The sequence below is a fragment of the Parasteatoda tepidariorum genome, chromosome 1 (genome assembly GCF_043381705.1).
Source record: "Parasteatoda tepidariorum isolate YZ-2023 chromosome 1, CAS_Ptep_4.0, whole genome shotgun sequence".
Lineage (NCBI taxonomy): Eukaryota > Metazoa > Arthropoda > Arachnida > Araneae > Theridiidae > Parasteatoda > Parasteatoda tepidariorum.
In genome coordinates, this window is record NC_092204.1 from 17890107 (window position 1) to 17910366 (window position 20260).

At 32.1% G+C, this 20260-nt stretch overlaps 1 protein-coding gene across 1 annotated transcript in view; it reads left to right on the forward strand.

The window, feature by feature from the left end:
* The window catches only part of LOC107438284 (RING finger protein nhl-1), a gene marked incomplete in the record, with an annotated part of 57565 nt that overhangs the window by 17136 nt on the left and 20169 nt on the right, over positions 1 to 20260 (forward strand). The window contains 2 exon segments of the mRNA XM_043041085.2: positions 4820 to 5071; positions 18657 to 19754. Of these exon segments, the coding sequence (XP_042897019.1) occupies positions 4820 to 5071; positions 18657 to 19754 (1350 nt within the window).

Genomic DNA, 20260 nt, shown 5'->3' on the forward strand with positions numbered 1-20260 from the left:
TTGCATAATTTCTAAAAGCTATTAAGCATTATTTCTCCCAAACTAATAAATCAAAATTTTCACTCTATACTGTTCACTCTACCTTGTCTTGTAGAATAATACTCTGTCATCAATATTCTATACTCTACATTGTCTTGTAGAATAATACTCTGTCATCAATATTCTATACTCTACATTGTCTTGCAGAATAATATTCTGTTATCAATATTCTACTATATTAAAATTTATCATAATGAAAATTAAAAAAATTAACTTAAAATCCAGCATAGTAAGAGAGGAAGGCTCTCATAAAATATAATTTTTCAGAGTTTACTTTTTCAATGGCATCATTTCAAAATTGAAATATTTTAATTTCATGGATTACCTACATTCTTGAATCAAACTGAATCTGGTGCGTTGCCAAGGATGTGGGCTGCGTGCAGTCGGAAATACTAATTTCTATAGCTATCTATAGTTGCTGAATAACACTTCCATCAGAATTAGAGGTAATTAACACTTCGAGAAAAATTTCTTTTGGTGTATTCAGTTGACATTATGCTTCATTTTATTTCATGCTTCACTGTATTCGAGGTTAGTAAAAAGCATCAGATGCTGCATAATATGAAAAACTTGGAAAGAGCGGTTGTAATTAAACCGTTATTTCGTTATACTAGTGGGCTGCGCTCCATCCTCGCTAACGCTCGCCAACCCTCGAAAATTGCTACGCAATCTTATATGGTTTGCTTCGCAAACCAAGCTCGCTTCGCTCACTACTAACTTAGGTACATTGCAAATGCAAAAGATTCTAAGAATTCAAAACAATCATTCAAATCCATATAACAACTTTTTTTTAAAAAAAAAATTACTTCTTTTTAGTGAGTACTAAGTCCTTAAAATAAATTTGAATTCAAATAAATGACATGTAATTCGTTAAATCTATTAGAAATGTAGGGAAGAAGTTCATCTTAAGATAAAATTTCTAAAACTGATATCTCTTTAAAAAGGTTAAAATTTTGGCTATAATTAAGTCTATTAAAAATTGAAATAAGTGAATTGCAATGGAAAAACCTGCATAAACAAATAAATTCTAGTAAAACAAATAAATTCGTGATATAAATCAAAAATCGTCAAATAAATTCGTAATATATAAATTCGTGAAAAAAAAAGCTTTCGACAAAATACTAAAATAGAGATCTATCGACAAAGATTACTCACTACTGCCTAGCTTATGCTCTCTCTGGTTATTTCAGTTTCCGTTTTTAAAGGCGCTATATGTTGAGCCATCTCAGCTAGATTTGGCATGTGACATCTTTAGCGGCAATCATTGGTCGATTTTCTAGCGTTGCCATTCGGGGAGTTGTAATGAGGTTTTCTTTGTTGCCGTGTAAGAGAAATATGTATATAGATGTTGGGCTCCTGTCCAAAAGGTTATTAGTTTGATTCTTGCCGGTCGAAGACTTCCCGTGTGAAAAATGTTGACCGGAGTACGCTAAATCTGTCAGGGTAACAAAGTCCTCCAAGTTTCAAAACCAAATCTAGATATCTGGGGGTACTGGATCAGATCAATATTACAATCTGCGGACTGGTGGATGGTGTGTGAATGTGTTTTCCTTGTAAAACGGGCTGTGACGTATGTGTGTGACAGAAAACGAACTCTTGCCCATAGATGGTGCTGCTGAAAAACAAGAAGAAACGCTGTCTTAAAATAGGCTTGTTAGTATTGCCAAGTGGCATTGGACAACAACAATAACATAACGTTACATCTCCACGAGTTATCTTTACACTATATAACTAATTCCACACCTGCTAACTTTAATTTTTTCTAAAAAGGATTTTATTTAGTGGTAGTATATAAAAATTGCAAACAAAAATATTTTTATATTTTGGTAGAGCTTAAATTCTTCAACGTATTAGCAGTGGCAGCAAAATTTATGTTCCTCTACTTAATTTTTGGATTTACAGCGATGCCAACTTGCTCCGTTTTGTAAAAAAAATATTGTACTTTTCATTTGAAGTAATATTTTCAACACTCTTTCGCAATATCATATGAAATACAACATCATTGTAGTTAACTCGTGGTAATGATTATAAAGAGTGAGTGTAATTATTCTCATTCTACAAGTTTTACAGTTCAGTTCGCTACGAATTTATTAACTTTTGCAGAAAGCGGAGCAGTTGGCATCCTTGGCTTTATAAACTTAATTTAAAATGATTTTGTCCAACACCTGATAAAAATTAATCAGATATATATATTTTAATACATAATAATATTTTAAGGTGCGCTTAAGCTCTTGCATAATATAAAAATATTCCTGCTTGTATTTGCATTTTTTTGTAACACATTAATAGAAAAAATCATCCTCTGAGAGAAAAAACAAACAGGTATGACGTATGATTATCGTGCGTATATACAAGGCATTCACATGCAGCGGTGGCCTAAATCATTCTAAATTGAATTAATAAATGAAGTTATTAATCGATTACTTCATTTATTAATGGATTATAATGAAGTTAGTGCAAAAATCAGGTTAGTGACTTTTTTTAAGGGTATTAATGAATCAGAGAAAATAACACAAAAGTGGTTGCATCAATATGAGTATGCTGAATGTAAAAGAGTTGTTTTCACTTTCTTCACACAACTAATCCTGATTAGTTTTAAGTCTGCTTGAGTGATGTTTATTTCCAATTAGGCAGTGGTAAATAAAATACGCTAAAGCGTTATTATCTCTGCCTTCTAACAAATCTATAATAAAATAGTTCGGATATTACTTTTTTTTTCTTCTTACCTCTCTAAAAATGTCACTTACCTGGTTCTTTCACTAAGCTCTTCACACAAGAGAAGCACAAGTTTTTTATCATTTTAAAATAATAATAAAATCTTACGGAAATTAGGCAAGTAGACGGTTACATAGAAAACTCTGCCCTTTTTATGAATTTCGTGCAAAGAAATAATTCGGCATTTATTTGTTTGCCAGATCTGAAAAGCATTATCATCATTAAGACTTTTCTGAGCGTTTGAGGCCGTTAATGTCTCTTATCGCAAACATCTTTTAATCCACATCTTCATATGTGGTGATGCCCCAGGGCGACAAGTATAGTGGCAGCGTACAGTAGCTGATCAGTGTGAGAAAATAATAGAAGCGGTAGCAAACTATAAATTTGTACTTAGTGTTGTACTTCAAAAGGGAAGAGAAGTATTATCATCATCATAAAATTTATCTGGGCGCCTCGGGACGTTTATGGCCCTTTTTTCAGTCTATCTTGAAGTTTTAACTTTAAAGTGGCTCTTTTCGGTAACTAGAATACAAATTGGAGGGAAAAGAAAATTAAATATTTTGCATTCCAGATTAAGATGCGTCGCTACAATTATAAGCTGTCATTCATTAACTTGAGGTTTATGTCTTCTTTCAAGTTTTCAAAAGTGAAAATTTCCTTAAATCCTGCCGAGTCACAATTTTTTTCGAAAATTTGCAATTTACCTTTGCAATATGATGGTCTAAAAGGCGATGGACTGAGTCGCGAGGTATCTTCTTTTATCCATCTTGCTTGTGTTATTTTTCGGAATATTTTATTCCGGCTTTTTTTTTCTTTTTTAGTTTCTTTAGAAGTGATGGGGTGACTACATTATGATATAATTTGTATAATCATATACAATTTTAAAAAAATCAGTTATTAATAATTTAGCCAGACTATTTCAATTCTGACTTTCCTGTATTTCTGTTAATGAATTATAATCTTAACTCAAAATTTAAGGCTACTAAATTTTCTTTAAGGAAAAGGACGTTTTTTTCTTTCTTCGTAAAAAGCATAAAATACGAAAGTCCCAGATCCCCACATGATTTAAATGGTTGCGAGGTTACAATTAACTTTTGATGCAGATGGGTCTCTTTTGTATATTTATTCTAATTGCAAGCAAAAATATATTTTGGTGTTTTTTAATTATTAAAAACGGCCTAATAGTTTCTTAAAAAACAAATATATTATCAAAATTATATTTGTACTAAAATATAAAATCTAAAAAAAAAAGTGGTTGGAAAAAATATTTTTTTTCTTTCATATTCAAACCTTTATCAATCGTTGATTTTTCAAACTAAAGAAATTTCGATAATGCATATCTGTTTCTCTTAAATCTAGATAACTGCAAATTTGAAATATTAATGCTTCAAAGTGAGCCGTATTTGGAAGACAACGCAGAAAAAAAGCGGCTTTTCATGCTGTATTTCATAACCATAAACTATTAAAATGCTTAAAGTAATATTTTTTATTTATTTTGTACTAAATTAATACAAAATAATGAAGAAATATGAAAAATTAGTTTAATAAAAATTTTGTATCAAAGGGTTAAGGAATATTCAATTTGCTTTATAATATCCCATTTTAAAAAGTTTGCTACTAGATTATCTGGCTTGCTACGGTTCCATAAACTATTATATGAATTTTTGTCATAAAACGTACTTCATGCTTTTTAAAAGATAACATTAAACGTTATCCTGAAGTGGTGGCCGAAATTATTTTAAATTAAATTTATGCAACCAATAATTTGTAGAGAAGCGCAGATTTTGCTACCAATTTAAATATATGATTGTAAACTTAGGGGAGAGTTGGCAGCTATCGTATACTAGAGAGAAAAACAATAAAGCTCTTTCTAATTTATCTATCTAAATAGGATTGTTGTGTTTCAGAAAGAATTTATTTTATTTGTAAGAAAATATCAAGAAGTATTTCTTAAAAATGTTTACAAGTTCTTCTTGTTAGCAAAGCTGCGTGTATTGCTTACGAGGACTTCGATTATTTTGTTGTTTTTGTACAATTAAATTTATGAATTCATTCTTACATTTAGGTAAGTGGCCGTGAACCTGAACTGCCAGCATCTATGCAGAAATGCAATACCTGTAAAGAAAAAGGGCAACTTGTACTGTGCGCTCACTGCAACCGTAAAGTATGCAAGGAATGCAAGACTGCACACGTTAACATCTTGAGGAAAGAAATTGCACTTATTAACGGTCAAGTTCGGGAAGGTCTTCAACAACTTTGCAATGCGCTGAGCTGCACCAAAGAAAATGAAGAGAAGTTACAAAAGAACTATTCACAGGTATTAATTTTATTTATAGTTGTAGGTATTAAATATGATAGGCTACGAACAATGCATGATAAGCCATACTTCTTCCAAAGCTGGCTTTTTCGAATCATAGTGCTCTTAAAAATTGTTTTTAAATAGGTACTTCACAAGCATTCGAAACTACAGTAAAACGCGAAAATATCCCATTGCTATCATGGAAATATCGGTATTTTTCATCAAAAAACACTCTTCTGAAAAAGTTAGCTTTATACTACATTGGCTTAAGTCCTTCGTATCTAACAACGCTTCGCAAGCATTTTCTTCAATTTTATGGATTTTCGCGAGAGGTTTTTTCATGTGTTAGTCATGGTTTCCCTAGGGCAAATTATAGATTTAGAGGTTTAGTGCCCGCTAGCGTTTAGAGGTTTAGTGCTCAACTGCTGACGGCAACGACTGCTGACCACAATGAATGTTTATCACTTCATGCTGGACAGGGGCAGCTTCGCGGAAACTAATAATTGGTGCACAGGAGTACCTGGCCAAAAAGGCCACCTCCGTAAATTATATGATTACAAACTGAATCAAAGGCCATTGATATTAAAATTATTTGGGTTAGTAAACTTAATGTTAGGTAGCTAAATGATATTGCTGTAAAAAAAAAGATAGAACAGGTAAAAATATAAACAAACAGATAAAGTCATAAATTCTTTAAATTGATTATTGCTTCGCGACCCAGTTCAAATCTCAAATAAAGTCAACACCCCGATTGCTAACTTCAATGATTTCAACCGAACGATTAAATGGATGGGATGGGTCGCTGTCCGGCCCAGATCTAAATACATACTAGGACTAAGCTAAGGCTCCTATACTATCAGAGCTGACCTATCAAGCAATATTGGAGCAAACAAGTTCGCAAGTTAACGTTATTTTAGTATTCGCTGTGTTATTACAGAGATTCCAACTGCTGCGGACACTCCAAAGTAATTTAAAAAACGGTAAATAACTACAAAGTAAATTTTGCAAATAGTTGACAATATTTGCTTGCTTTTAAAAATGTAAAGCATGTAATAAGTAATACAAAGTGGTGAATTATATAAGCCTACGCATTGTTTAGAAATAGTGGAGAATTAAAATCTACTAAATCGAACTTATTAAACCAAGAATTACAATTAATAAACTACCACTTGAAAATATTTATTCGATGTGCTTATGTTAGCTCTTTGCTCCAACAATAAATGATAAGTCGGCCTGTCTAATTCAGGGGCTCTAGACTAAGCAGTTATCACTTGATGACACTTTCAAAGAGTGGGCGTAGCTATCCTTATTCTACAAGTTTTACTATCCAATTCGCTGCAAATCTATCAAAACTTTTGCGGAAAGTGGAGAAATTACAAAATTTCAATATTATTTTGGATATAAACATATTATCTTAAGATTAACCCTTTCGCGAAGACTGTCACAAGTACGTGTCAGCATGGAAAGTCATCAATCAGGGTAAAATGACATAATTGTGAACCAAACTTAGCTGTTTATTTGTGGGCGGGGTTATAATAGTTTGACTTTTCTTACCCACCATTGCTCAAAAAAAATAAATAAATAAATAAATGAAAAATATTATAAACTATCACTTTGAGTGCTCAATGATGAGGTTTGTGAATACTCTAACATAAATTAAAGTGAAAACTGACTAAGTAAGTCAAATTTCCCAAACCTTCAATTTTAAGCAAACACATTTGAGAAAACTTAAGTTGACAACCATGATAGTAAAGTAACGCATATTAGTATATGTGCTTAATTTTTGCAAGAATAGTGGTGATAAAAATCATCTAAAAATTAAGTTTATAAAAGAAAAAATAGTATATACTTACTACCACTTTAAATATGAAAATAAAATATTCGGGAAAATCTGGAAGAGTTGGCAGGTATGTAATAGTACTCTTCTTTCCATTTATATTCTCGATCTCATGAAGCAGAAGCAGAAGCAGCCAGCCACAATAAGCAGCTGCTTGTTTTTCAATTTCAACTAAAACTTTAAAATAAGTTATTTAAGCACGTTGGAAATGAATAGTAACTCAGTATTCGGCGCCAAGCGCCGCTAACTGATTCATCTAAATTTAATAGGCATAGATTAGGTAGTCATAAATTGAATAAATATTTAAGCAAGGAAAATTTTTATAAATTATATAAACTTTATTTTTTCAATAGCCGTGGTAGATTAATTGTATTTATTTTTTTTTGCATATTAAATAAATTTGGGAAACGAGTGTCAAAAGTAACGCCTACTTCTTACTCGCAGCCTAGTCCTGAGTAGTAAATGCACCATAGCATGTAATAATTTAGGTTATAAATTCGTCACGGGAAAAAAAAACACCGAAATTCGTGAAAGCTTCTGGAAAAATTTTAAAAACATCGCTAGAACACAAATAAAATTTACTGACACACATGAGATATTCAGTAAATACACTAAAAAGCAGACATAATAATTAAAAAACATAAAGAAGATAAGAAAAAATATTTATGTTTTAAAACTTTTATTAAAATAGAAAAAACACAAAATTTGTTCATTGCGAAATAGCTCTCGTTTAAGTTCTGTTACCATACTATTTGTAGGTACTAACAATTATCATTTTCAAATTTTGCCACGCTTCGTAGGATAGAGTCATTTGTTCTTAATCCATACCGTGGATAATATTTACACTCTACAAACGCGCACAAGAAAAAGAAGAAAAAAAATAATTTAAAAATAAAAAAAAATAAGAAAAAATAAATAAATAAATAAATAAAAAATAAGAAAAAATAAATAAATAAAAAAAAATGAAAAAAAAAAAAACGATTTAAATCTGAGCTCTCATTTTTGAGTTGTAAACAATTGCTTGCAGCATTTAACCCTTTAATGGGCCATTTATTTCTAGTAACGGTAAATTAAGGTATTTTTGGAATTGAAATTGTTTTAAGAATAGTAATTGATATAAGAAAAAAAAAACTCATTCAGTTTACATAAATGCTATTTTTTTGGCGGTAAATATATTTAACACGAACCATTAGGAATTTATTGACTTTTATTTTTCTTTAATTATAAAACAAATTTTATAAATGCTACTAACTTCGAAAGTAATTATGTATTTTATAACTTTTATACGTTTTTTTAAACTAGCAAATGGTTACCATTTTTATTCAAACGCACTTCAAGAAAGCTGAAGTTATTAACAAATGGAAACCTAAATTAAACTAGGTAAAAAAGTGTTCGAAAGGGTTAAATTAGATGACATACGGAAAGAATTTTTACTTTCTAGACAAGTTTATTAAATTAGTTGGAGCGCAACTGTGATCAACACGTATTTTTTTCATATACAGAAAATAAAGAACAAAGTTAGGTTAGGTTAAAAGCTATTTACGATAACCATAGAAATTTCCGAGTTAAGGTCGTGTACTTTAATTTTTTTCCTAGAATTTTTCAGTTTCAAATTTTTTTTTTTCGAAACTTAATAGATAAAACTTTTGCGTTCGTGTTGTTGTCACTGTGAAGTATTAATCAATACATTATTTTCAATATTTGAATAGAAAAATCGTATAAATATTGATGGATAATCCAAACAGATATACCAATATGTGAATAATTGGATTGCAGAGTAATAGAAGAAAATTGCAGGAGATGGCAACGTTGTCACTAACGGTTGTCAATTTATAGTTATAAAGGAAAATTTAATCATAAGCTATTTCTTTCAACAAGGGGTGCTCGTTTCTCGATATTTTGTCAAAACACGATGCACATATTTGTCTCGATATTTACACACAACACTCACATACAAATTCTCATTGGTGCTTCCATGCGTAAATTATAATCACCACAATATTTCGATATACAGGGTGACTAATGAAGTATGGAAATATCTTTTTAACTCTCGGGCAACTTCAGCTACTGCCCTATCCATCGAATTTAGCGATTTTAGAGAAATCTTGTATGCAAACGTTACTTCACTCAAGTATATATTTTAACAGAACTAAAATCTTTTTATTTTCGTCCATTTAACTCAAAGATTAGCGTTATTACATTCAGCATATCACTTTTTTTAGAAATTGTGCAAATATATATCAATCAGTATCATTTGCCGTGATATACTTGCTCGAGATTATCTCATAATAGCCGTAATTAAGATATTTTCCCCGATACTCATACCCTACGGTTGACCATGAAAAAACTATTACCATAGTACAGAAGTTTCTATTTTAGTATATTTTGTATAGATTGAAAGCCATGGGAACTGCCATAATAATAAAAGTATGTATTACAAAAATGAATTAAGCATCATTGACGTCAATAATATATGGTGATTTGTTTAATAATAATAATAGTACATATTACAAAACTTAAATAAGCATCATTGACGTCAATAATATATCGTGATTTGTTTAATAATAATAATAGTACATATTACAAAAATTAATTAAGCACCATTAACGTCAATAATATATAATGATTTGATTATGAATCAGCTCCTTTTTTTCCATTAATTTTTCGTTTAGTAAGTATCTTATTTTTCCTTATTTTTATTACCGTTTAATTTGAATTATTTATCTCAATCACAACATGTTTTATAAACACAACTGTGAACAAAATAAACGTGTGATTTCAGATAATACTCGGAATACTAATAAAGTGACGTAGCACTGATCCGTAATGCCACTTTGTTGATTACTGAGCTTGCAAAAAAAAAGAAGAAAAAAATTAAACAGTAAAGGATTTTCAATGGAATCTAAAACAGAATCGTCTACAGTTTTATTTATAACAACGGCCAATGTTAAGCTAATACGAGAAAAACTATTTTATAGACATCTCCCGAACGAACAATTAAAAATTTTTGGAATGGGGTGCTAAAGTTGGTCATTTTAAGTCGAAATGATTTCCAAATTTCAGAGCACTAACACCAACTGTTCTGAAGTCATATGAGATAGGGGATAACGTTCCTCGAGAAGGACAGACAAAATAACTGAGTTAACACTAAAGAGAAGTTCAAAGAAGGTAGTGCATTTGTGTTTAAACTAAATTGCCTTTAAACCTTACAAAAATAAGAAAAAGGGAAAAATAAGAAAGAAATCGCTGTCGTATAAATTCTAATTACAATGTTATTGTATTCAGAAGAGCATAATTGTCTTGCTTCTGCAAATAAATTCTTTGAAAGAAACAATTCAGTCCTAGTCCTTAATGAACCATTTATTTCTAGTAAGGCTAAATTTCTACTAAGATCTAAACAAAAAGTTTTTTTTAAAAAAAGAAAAAAAAATGATGCAAATAATATAAGTGGATGGTGCTATACGAGGGACAGCTGCTGAGCTGCAAACTCCATACCGCCTATACTTCTGGGTTACTGTATCTGTTGTATTTTAACCCTTTCAATACGGCGAAAAATCAGCAGGGGTGAAAGCGAGATGGAAAAGATGAAAGGCTGGTAGTAAAACCATTTCAGTTATAGCTAGTTTTGGGGAGGAGTTTACTTATTCTTTTTTTAAATTTTTCAACAATATCTACTTTATCTTGGAAAAGAAGCAGTTTTATATATATGCCAGAATTATAAAAGAAATCTTGATAGTTACAGATATTTCATTTTTTTTTCGAAAAAAATGCTGGAATGAAATGTTTTACGTACCAGGTTTTTCTCTTTTCCGTCTTGCTATATAAGGGCTTTCACCCATGGACTGGGACAGATCTTCACTCTTAGTTTAAACTATTTTGTGACTTCCGCTTCTGCGTTTTCGCTCGCCACTCTACCCTTCTCTCCATCGACATCATTACAGGCGCCCACGGGCATCACCTCAGATGAAGGAGTCAATTGTCCGCTTCGCGGACAGGCACTCTGTTTTCTACTCCAGTTCAAGACTGGGACAGCACATTTCCCGTCCGGCGTGAAAGGGTTAAAGCCATTTGGCTGACAACGTGATCATTGTGTTTTGAGATTCTTGCAAACGTGGTATTTGATTATTTATTATTTGGGTTAACAATGCTAACAATATTTGTGTTTACAATGCTAAAGGTGCTAACACTAACGTAAAATGGTGCATAGCTTGCAACAAGAACAAACAGTAATAAACAAATAGAAAGAGGCCAAATTAGGATCGCCAAAAAGCAAGTTAATCAAAATTTAGCAACCATGTCACCGTTTTTAACAATATATCTATAAATAACTAAAACAAATTTTCACTTCAATCTCACCAGCATTACTTAATTACATTAATATCATATGAAATACGGCTGATTTGAACTCAAAAATTATCTAATTTACTTCTTCTATCGAAAACAAAATTATCCGTTTGAAAATATCGCCTCGCAGAATAAACTGCAGTAAGCAGTTGCAAACTTTCAAACTGGAACTGGAGCAGGTATTGAGCTCAAAATTATTATTGTTTATATTTGTATTGAAAACACCATCCATACGAATGCTGTTACGAACTCGGATTCTTACAAGTTCAGACTATTTTAGCCCAGCCTCTAAATTCTGAAACCGAACAGCTACAAATGCTATTATCGCACCATTTCCTTAAACCATTCTTATATAACATAATAATTTACTACATTACATACCCTCTCTAGTACCATTCTCATAAAGCAGCCACCCACATAATTGGCAGCTGCTTCTCATTCAGGGTTGCCAGATTCTGAAATTAAAAAATACTACATATTTTTAAGCGCCATCTTCAGCAGTAATTTGGAAATCTAAATAATATCAAAAGGATAAAATACTATTAAATGGATAATAATTCTATTTAACGGATAAAATAAAAGGATATATTACTGAGAATAAAATAATTTTAAAATGGAAAAACAATTATCTTTTTCCTTTCGTGCACTTATACTTCTGGTAAACGTGCAGTAACAAGGATTTAAATCAGCAACTTTGTCTAGTAAGAATTGTGTGTATCATAAATGATTTATAAGAAATTTGTTCAAAATCGAACTAAAGGAAAAAGAATTCCGTGCTTTATTTTATATTCTACATAGGAAAAAAACAACATAAAATCTATTTTAACAATGTTTTGGTTGCATAAAAAGCAAGTTATATTATGTCATAATCTACAAATAAGGAATAAATTTACTTTTAATTCCTTACTGCCATCACTAGATAAAGCGGCTAGTGTAAAATGAACGGTAAGCGGTACATCTTGATTTCAACGGCGACCGCTATTTAAAACAACGCCAAGCTAGAATAATTCTCATTTAGTATGTGGTTTCCATATCTAGCAGTTTATCGCGGTCACCGTGAAAATCGAGATGTATCCAGTTGGCTTCTTTCAAAAATCGCTTAAAAACTAGCTTCGCACTCCTCTTTGATATAATAATTGATAAAAGGAAAACAAGAACATGCCACTTTTTTAAAAAATACGAAAAAAATACTGTCTCTTTAGTCTCTTAATCTTAACGCCACTGCGTCCTCCACAGTCCACACATGTAAATGTGAATTTCGCAGTTTCTCGTGATTAGATTGCTACGAGTCTTTCAACAACAAGTGTATTGTATATATTTTTTCGATTTTACTGAAATTATTATTTTAATATTTATAGTGGTAAGGGAATATGTTTTTTTTTCTATTTCATTAATGGGAAGCGTAAATTTAATTGAGAATTTTGACAGCCAATACATGGAAATGAACTGAACATCTTCACTGATAAAAAGAATAAAAATGAAAAATCTTTAAAAAAAAAGAAATAAGTAACGCCTATACGCAAATAAGGTATCAGGTGATAGCTGAGTTCTTCGCAGATATCTCTGCCATACAGTGGCAGACATGTCGTAAGGCAATGGAGCTGTGATCGCATTTATGTAGAGGTAGCTCTTTTCCTCGCCGAAGCTTGTAGCGTAAGGACGTAAACATCATACCCACTACTTGTTTTTTTTTATTTCTTTGTCTTCTTCTAGACTCTAGACCAGTGGTTCCTAAACTTTTTTTGTCTCGTAGACTCCTTGCCATGTTTTTCGGTTTTGGGTAGACCCCCTGCTTACCTGATATTGATTTTTTTTAAATTCATCAACTTCAAATGTATTTTTGACAGCTGGTACAGTGCCACTCACTGTGAAAGATTTAAATTTTTAACTGTAGTAAAAGTGTAGTGTGAAAAACATTAAGAAAAAAAACACATGTTAATTTCTCAAATTTATTAATTAAATTCAAACGAATTTAATTACTAGTTTATGTAAAGGGAATAAAATAGTGCACTGTAAAACTGGTACTCCGCTACTAACATTATAATTGCGGAAANAAAAAAAGTACCAAATCGATCAACATATAAAGACTAATGCTCACTCCGCGAAGAAAAAGCAGAATACAAAAGGATTTGTTCAAAGTTTATTAACTATTCCTGTTCAAGCAGCTAAAAAGGAAAGTGATTTTTCTAGTGATTTATGCAAAGCCTTAGTAAGCAGCAATATTCCTTTAAAAAAGTTAAATAATCCAAACTTAAGACAGTTTTTAAAAAAATATTGTACCAATCAGATCATTCCCGATGAATCGACTTTAAGAAAGAACTATCTTCAACCGATATATAACGAAGTACTGGATGATATTCGACGAGATATTGGAGATGGCCCTATATGGATTGAAGTCGATGAGACGACAGATAAGTGCGGTCGCTGTGGAAAAATGGATAATATTCCTACTCGACCACATCTTCTAGCAAGCAAAGCCCTTGAAAAAGTCAATCATTCAACCATAGCAAGGTTTGTCAATGATTCTATCAGATTATTATGGCCTGATAGAGATGGTTCTGAAGATGTTTTGATTTTTGTCAGTGATGCCGCTCCGTATATGGTCAAATCTGCAGCAGCACTGGAAATTTTTTATCCCAGAATGCTTCATATTACATGTTTGGCTCATGCTGTTCACAGACTGGCTGAGACTGTTCGAGAAGTATTCTCCTCTGTGAATGATTTAATTTCTAGTATCAAGGAAGTTTTTCTGAAGGCACCTGTGCGCATAAAATTGTATAAAGAAATGTATCCTGATTTGCCCTTACCTCCACAGCCTGTGATAACTACGTGGGGTACATGGATTGAAGCTGCACGTTTTTACGCTAATAATTTTGATGCAATAAAGTCAGTTGTAGATGCAATTGACAGTTCCTGTGCTTCTTTAGTTTATGTCACAAAAGAATTACTACAGGATATCTCTTTGTAGAAGGACTTGGGCCATAATTGACACTCACTTTTCTTTCTTAAGTGGAGCAATAACAAAGCTCGAAACACGAGGTCTTCCCCTTACTGAGGCCATATCCGAAATTGAAAAAATTCAACAGTACATCAATGCTCTTCCAGACTCAGTTGGGAAGAAAGTAAAAGAAAAATGGTGTTTCGTTCAAAACAAAAATTCGGGTTTTGCAGCAGTGAAGAAGATAAAAAGAAGATTTTCTTAATGGAAACGGAACTGAACTTCCAGAGGAAGTAAAACCAATGAGTACGAAATTGTACAAGTTTTGTCCAATAACATCGGTTGACGTGGAGAGGTCATTTTCTGCTTTCAAAATGATCTTTGATGACCGACGACATCAATTCACCCTTGAAAATTTGGAAAAACACTTAGTTGTGTATTGCAACAAAAATTATTCAGTTTAATAAAATCTTTCCGGAAAATGCGATGATTTTTCTTCTCTCATTTATCATACTTCAGTTTTAGGCTTTTTCTTCAGAAATGTGTAGATTCAAGTAAGAAATATTTTGATTTTCTTCCTTTTAACAAAAAAATGTTTTAGCTGTGTTTGTTGGAAAAAGTAATTTTTTTTTTAATGGCGGGCGCTTGGAACTATTGTCTATTGGCCGCAGAAAGTGCCAGAACTGCTAACTCTCTTATCGTTAACCAGTGGGCACCTGTGGCGAAGCCACGTCACACTACCACAACCCGTTTATAAGGAGGGTCACATTCACACACAAAGGAGAAAGGACATAAAACACAGATAGAGAGAAAGAANTCAGAAATGTGTAGATTCAAGTAAGAAATATTTTGATTTTCTTCCTTTTAACAAAAAAATGTTTTAGCTGTATTTGTTGGAAAAAGTAAGTAGTAGTATTTAAATAAGTTGAACTTTTAATTTCTATTTTAAATGCATATTTCTAGTTTTAAGAGAATATATTCAAGTTTTTTAGTGCATATTTGCATGCATATTTTGTCCGTTTTTTAGTGCATATAATCCGCTGTCTAATAATTACTTAATTATTTGTTTTTCCACAAAAATACGTTTAATAAAAAATTTTTTCTGTATTTCTTTAATTGTTTAAAAAAAAAAGCCAGGGGGGTGCAAGTGCACCCCCTTGCACCCCGCTGCCGGCGCCCTTGCAGGCTAGGCTACAATTTACAGCGGAAAAATACTTTTTTGCTACAAAATAAAACCTTACATGCAGAGAAAATAAAAAATATACGCTTGCGGAGCTGCAGGCAACTGATAGTTTATAATAATTCAGTTTCATAAATCAAAAAAATAATCCTAATAACTTAAATTTTAATAAAAAGTTTATTTCATAGCTACTTTTATAAATTATGTAGAATGTACATAGATATATGTCTTTATATTATAAGGTAGTATAATGTAAGTAAATAGGTACTATCAGTGTATGTTGATTATTCCATTCATGAAATGCCAAAATTAAAAGTCACAACCTGCTTATATGATATACACTATCGTTGACCCCCATTTTCCTTTCATGGACCCCCCAATTTTTCCCACTTGACATGGACCCTCTTCAGGTTGTCGTCGACCTCTGGGGGTCGACATAGACCACTTCGGGAATCACTGCTCTAGACAATGCACACAAATGGCGGATAGTTGGAAGACTTGAAGCGAGCAAATCACAGGCCATAAGTTGTAAGGAACTTTGAGTTTCAAGAAAGGTGGAGTCTACTCTGTGGAAACAATTCACCGAGACAGGAACACAGTGGTCTGCCGATTTGGTTAAGGCCGCAGAAGGGCAACAACGCCGGTTTAAGACGGTTATTTGAGACTTTTAGCGAAAAGGAATAGGTCCACGACAGCAACAGATCTGTCTCGCAACCTGTATAATGCATCAGGAACATTTAATTCACGGATAACAGTCACGCAGAGACTGCAATACAGGTGGCATGTATACCAGGTGCACTGTAGTCTGCATCCCCTTGACTGTGGGTTTGACCGTTTGGCATGGTGTCTAAAACACCTGTTTAAGACAGAGGTTTATTGAGGGTAGGTTCTCTTCAGTGATAAGTTGCGATTCATACTGGAAAGCGACTCGAGACGTGTTCCTATCTGGAGCTAACCTGGGAGTCGCTATCGGTTCCCAGGTTAGCTCCACCATTCGGCTCCCAGGTCAGGGAGTCGAAATTAGGACAGTAGTTTGAAACTTTTTTTGGCATTCATCAATTTATTTATTTATTTTAATTTATTACTTTTTTTTTGTTAAGGGCATCTACAAAAATTTTCCTCAGAAGGGAGGGGGGAATTCAACCGAGGAAAAAAAAAACATTCCTCAAATTATTACAAATCATGTTTCAAATTCGTTTCTGTAATTTTTGAAATTTTAAAAAACAATTTTAACAATTTATTGATTCTCACTAAAATAGCAAATTTTGAAACAAAATTTGCAATTTTAGCAATATTTAAATTTGAAAAAAAGGAAAGTTAAAAAATTACACTTCATTTTAATTCTTCAAGAAAAATAGTACTTTATTTACATCAGACTTTAAATTCTTTAAATTTTCTACACACAAAAAAACAATTCGCTATTGTGATTTTATAGTTTTCTTTTTAAGCAAATTTTGTATGAATTTTGTTTTGCAAATGCATCTTGCAAACATATTTTAGCTATAAAATTTTAAAATACAACTCTCGCGTCCAGTTTATTACTTTGAATAAATTCAATATTACATATAAGAAAAATTATTACAAATAAGCAATTATTTATTTTTTGTAGTTTTAATTCTTTAATTCTTTAAATTTTCGACACACACAAAAACAATTCGCTATCGTGATTTTATAGTTTTCTTTTTAAGCAAATTTTGAATGAATTTTGTATTGCAAATGCATCTTGCAAACATATTTTAGCTATAAAATTTTAAAATACAACTCTCGCGTCCAGTCTATTACTTTGAATAAATTCAATATTACATATAAGAAAAATTATTGCAAATAAGCAATCATTTATTTTTTGTAGTTTTTCTGGAGAAATGGTTTAAAGAATAAAAAAAAATAACTAAAAATAAATAAATAAGGGATTAAGAATTATTTGCATCTCTAGTAAAAAACTAAAAAATCTTAAATATTTCAATTTCCTATCTGGGATGAAACCATTTGGTGAAAACTTTCGAAACACTTTTTATTTCTATGTATTGACCAGTTTACTTATAACACTTTAGAATGACAAAATGTATATTTTTGAATAAAAAAATATCAATTCGCAAACCAAATATCCTTTTCTCTCTGCATTATATCAAAAAGTTAACACAATTTTGGCAAAAAAAGATTAAAATAAAATTCCGTTGTAAACAACATCACTACACCCTATGACAAGTTCTGGGTTCGGCAGAGAAATCAGGAAATGATTATGTTTTTGCAATCCCTATTTATTTAGAAGAGAAGCGTAAACTTGACAGCTAGGGGAGCAAAACAAAAATCCCTGTATACAATCTTTTCCCCATAATGATTAAAAAATGTTTTTGTAACTTCATTTTTCTTAAGTGTCTGATTATACTTAGAATTCTTGGACGATGATCATAAGAATCATTGAAAACATTTCATTTGTTTACTTATTTTCTAACTGAATTGACAACTGCTTGACTGACTAATTCATAATACAACCTAATGTTAAAGTTCTATTTTTCTACTTCAGAATATTGATTGTATGTAAAAGATATTAATTCGGAATATATCCGTTTAGTAATCTGTCGCGCCAACTACAAGAAGCCAAGTGGATTTTATACTTGCAATTAAAAAATAAAAAACACGTAGATGTTTCCTTGGGGGTGGCTACGAGTTATACTTTTCTAGTTGGTTCCTTTCTGTGATTTTTTTAAATTTATTAATTTTTTTAAGTATTTCGTGGGCAGCTGCCCGGAAGTTGCCAAGACTTGGCGATTATTCTGCCACATATCACGACACGGAAATCTCCCCAAGTATACGATAGAAAAGAATTATGTAGGGGAAATGCATGAAGTTACAAAGTAAATCTAGTTCTTTTAAAATTGTCTTTTATATAAACAGATTATATCATTTGGTTGTTAATGGTAAAACGATATATTTTAAACTAAACATACACTAAAACATATATTTTTAAAAAATTTTTAATATGCTATTATACTCTCTTTTATATTTAATAAATTAAATAAAATAATATTTGACCTCCTAAAAACTGGACATACTAACGTAGTTCACAAACACTTCATATAAGGTATTATAACGTACGTGATTACATATTTAGCTTATTTCCACCAACTTGGGCTTCGTATTTTTTATAACTTTTTGTGGGGTCATTGTTTTTACATAGGATTGATGTCACAGTTCTTGATTAAGGAATTAAAACACTAAATGCCATAAATTAAAAATTTTGAAGGGCAATGCAGTGCTATACATTTTTTATAAGTTCAGTTATTATTATATTTTTTGCTTATAGGTGAAAGATGAAATCGAAGAAGTTGTTCGGCGCTATAACAGAGACTTACTGGACACTGAATCAAAATTAAAACATCACCTGGACATTTATTTAAAAAACGAGCTTCGAAGTATGCGCAGGCTAGAACACGATTTGGAAATAGAATTAAACAATGTTAATAGCAACTGTGATTTAGTTGACAAGTACGTCAACAATGGAGTTGACTGGACAGATGTTGAACTCACGGACTATAAAGAAATTTTCCAGAAAACTTTAGAATTCCTAAGAGCTTTCGACTCAGATCCGGCAGACTGTGTTCGTAAAGTAAAATTCCATCCTCGGTCCGACCCCGATGTGATTCACAAAACTCTAATAGATTTCGCCGAGGTTAAACTGAACGAAGAATCAACACCGAATCCCAATCAAAACGAAAATCAGCCATTGCAAAATGGCGGGATGTATAACAGTTCGAATAATCTTAACCAGGGTCCTACAGTTACCCTGACCCCACCCAAAACAAACGCTTTGTCAAGGAGTCAAAGCGACCACAAATTGTGTGGTCAGAGGCAATCTCAGAAGCGAAAAGATCAGGATGACAATGAGAACGCTTTATCCAGAAGATTTCGGGATAAGTTCGTTCGAGAAGATCGTGATAGCAGTGAGAGAGACGTACCTAACAATCGTGATCATTCTCCATCTTCCTGGAGAAGGGAACTGGAAGAAGTGAGGCACAATCAGAAGAATCGATTCTCATCAAGGGAAGTCATTGATGAAAACGATGATTCCGACACGCCTTCTCGAAGTCGATCGGCCATGGAAGGACAGGCTTGCACAGATCACGTCAGTGAAACTGAAGATGCCACTAAAGGGCCATTAAGTGGGGTCATTCGAATACTGGACAGTCCTCACGTGATGGAAAGACTTCACCATAGTGAAGTGAAGCAGAAAAGAATGAAAGAGGAAGAGGAACGGAAGGCTAGAATGCCGCCTCCTGCTCCTCCTCCTGTGTCCAGACCTATGACTCGACAGCTTAGCGAAGACGAAATCGAAAAACAAAAGAAAGAAAATAAAGCAGCTGCTGCTGCAGCTGCAACTAGCTCCCCAAGTACAACAGCTAAGGTAATTGACTCTTACAATTTCTTTTTTATTTTGCATTAATTTGGTTTCGCAACCGTTATACAGTAGCTGACGTTGCGCTAGCACATCACTTTGCAACAATGTAAAAAAGAACCTTTTGGAGAAATTGGTAACAAATAAGTGAACTAAGTTGATAATTTCTGATAAGGCGTGCATACCATGAGCACAATTCTGCCGTGCAATTGAAAAATCAACTTCAGCGAATATATTTTTTTTTATATATTTGGCATCTTTGTATGGTAAATTACACGTCACAAAAAAAATTCTTTTTTTTTCCAAAACTAAATTTTATTCTACAGTCAAACCCCGCTATAGTGAACCTTCAAGGGACCGAAATTTCGGTTCACTATATCCGTTACGCAGGCAATTTCACTAATGGTTCCCAAACTCCTCCCTTTTATTACATTATATTCATATAAATGACTGAAAAATATTATGTAGTAGCAAAAAATGTGTTATTTTTCATCACTCTTCGTCTTGCGTACAAA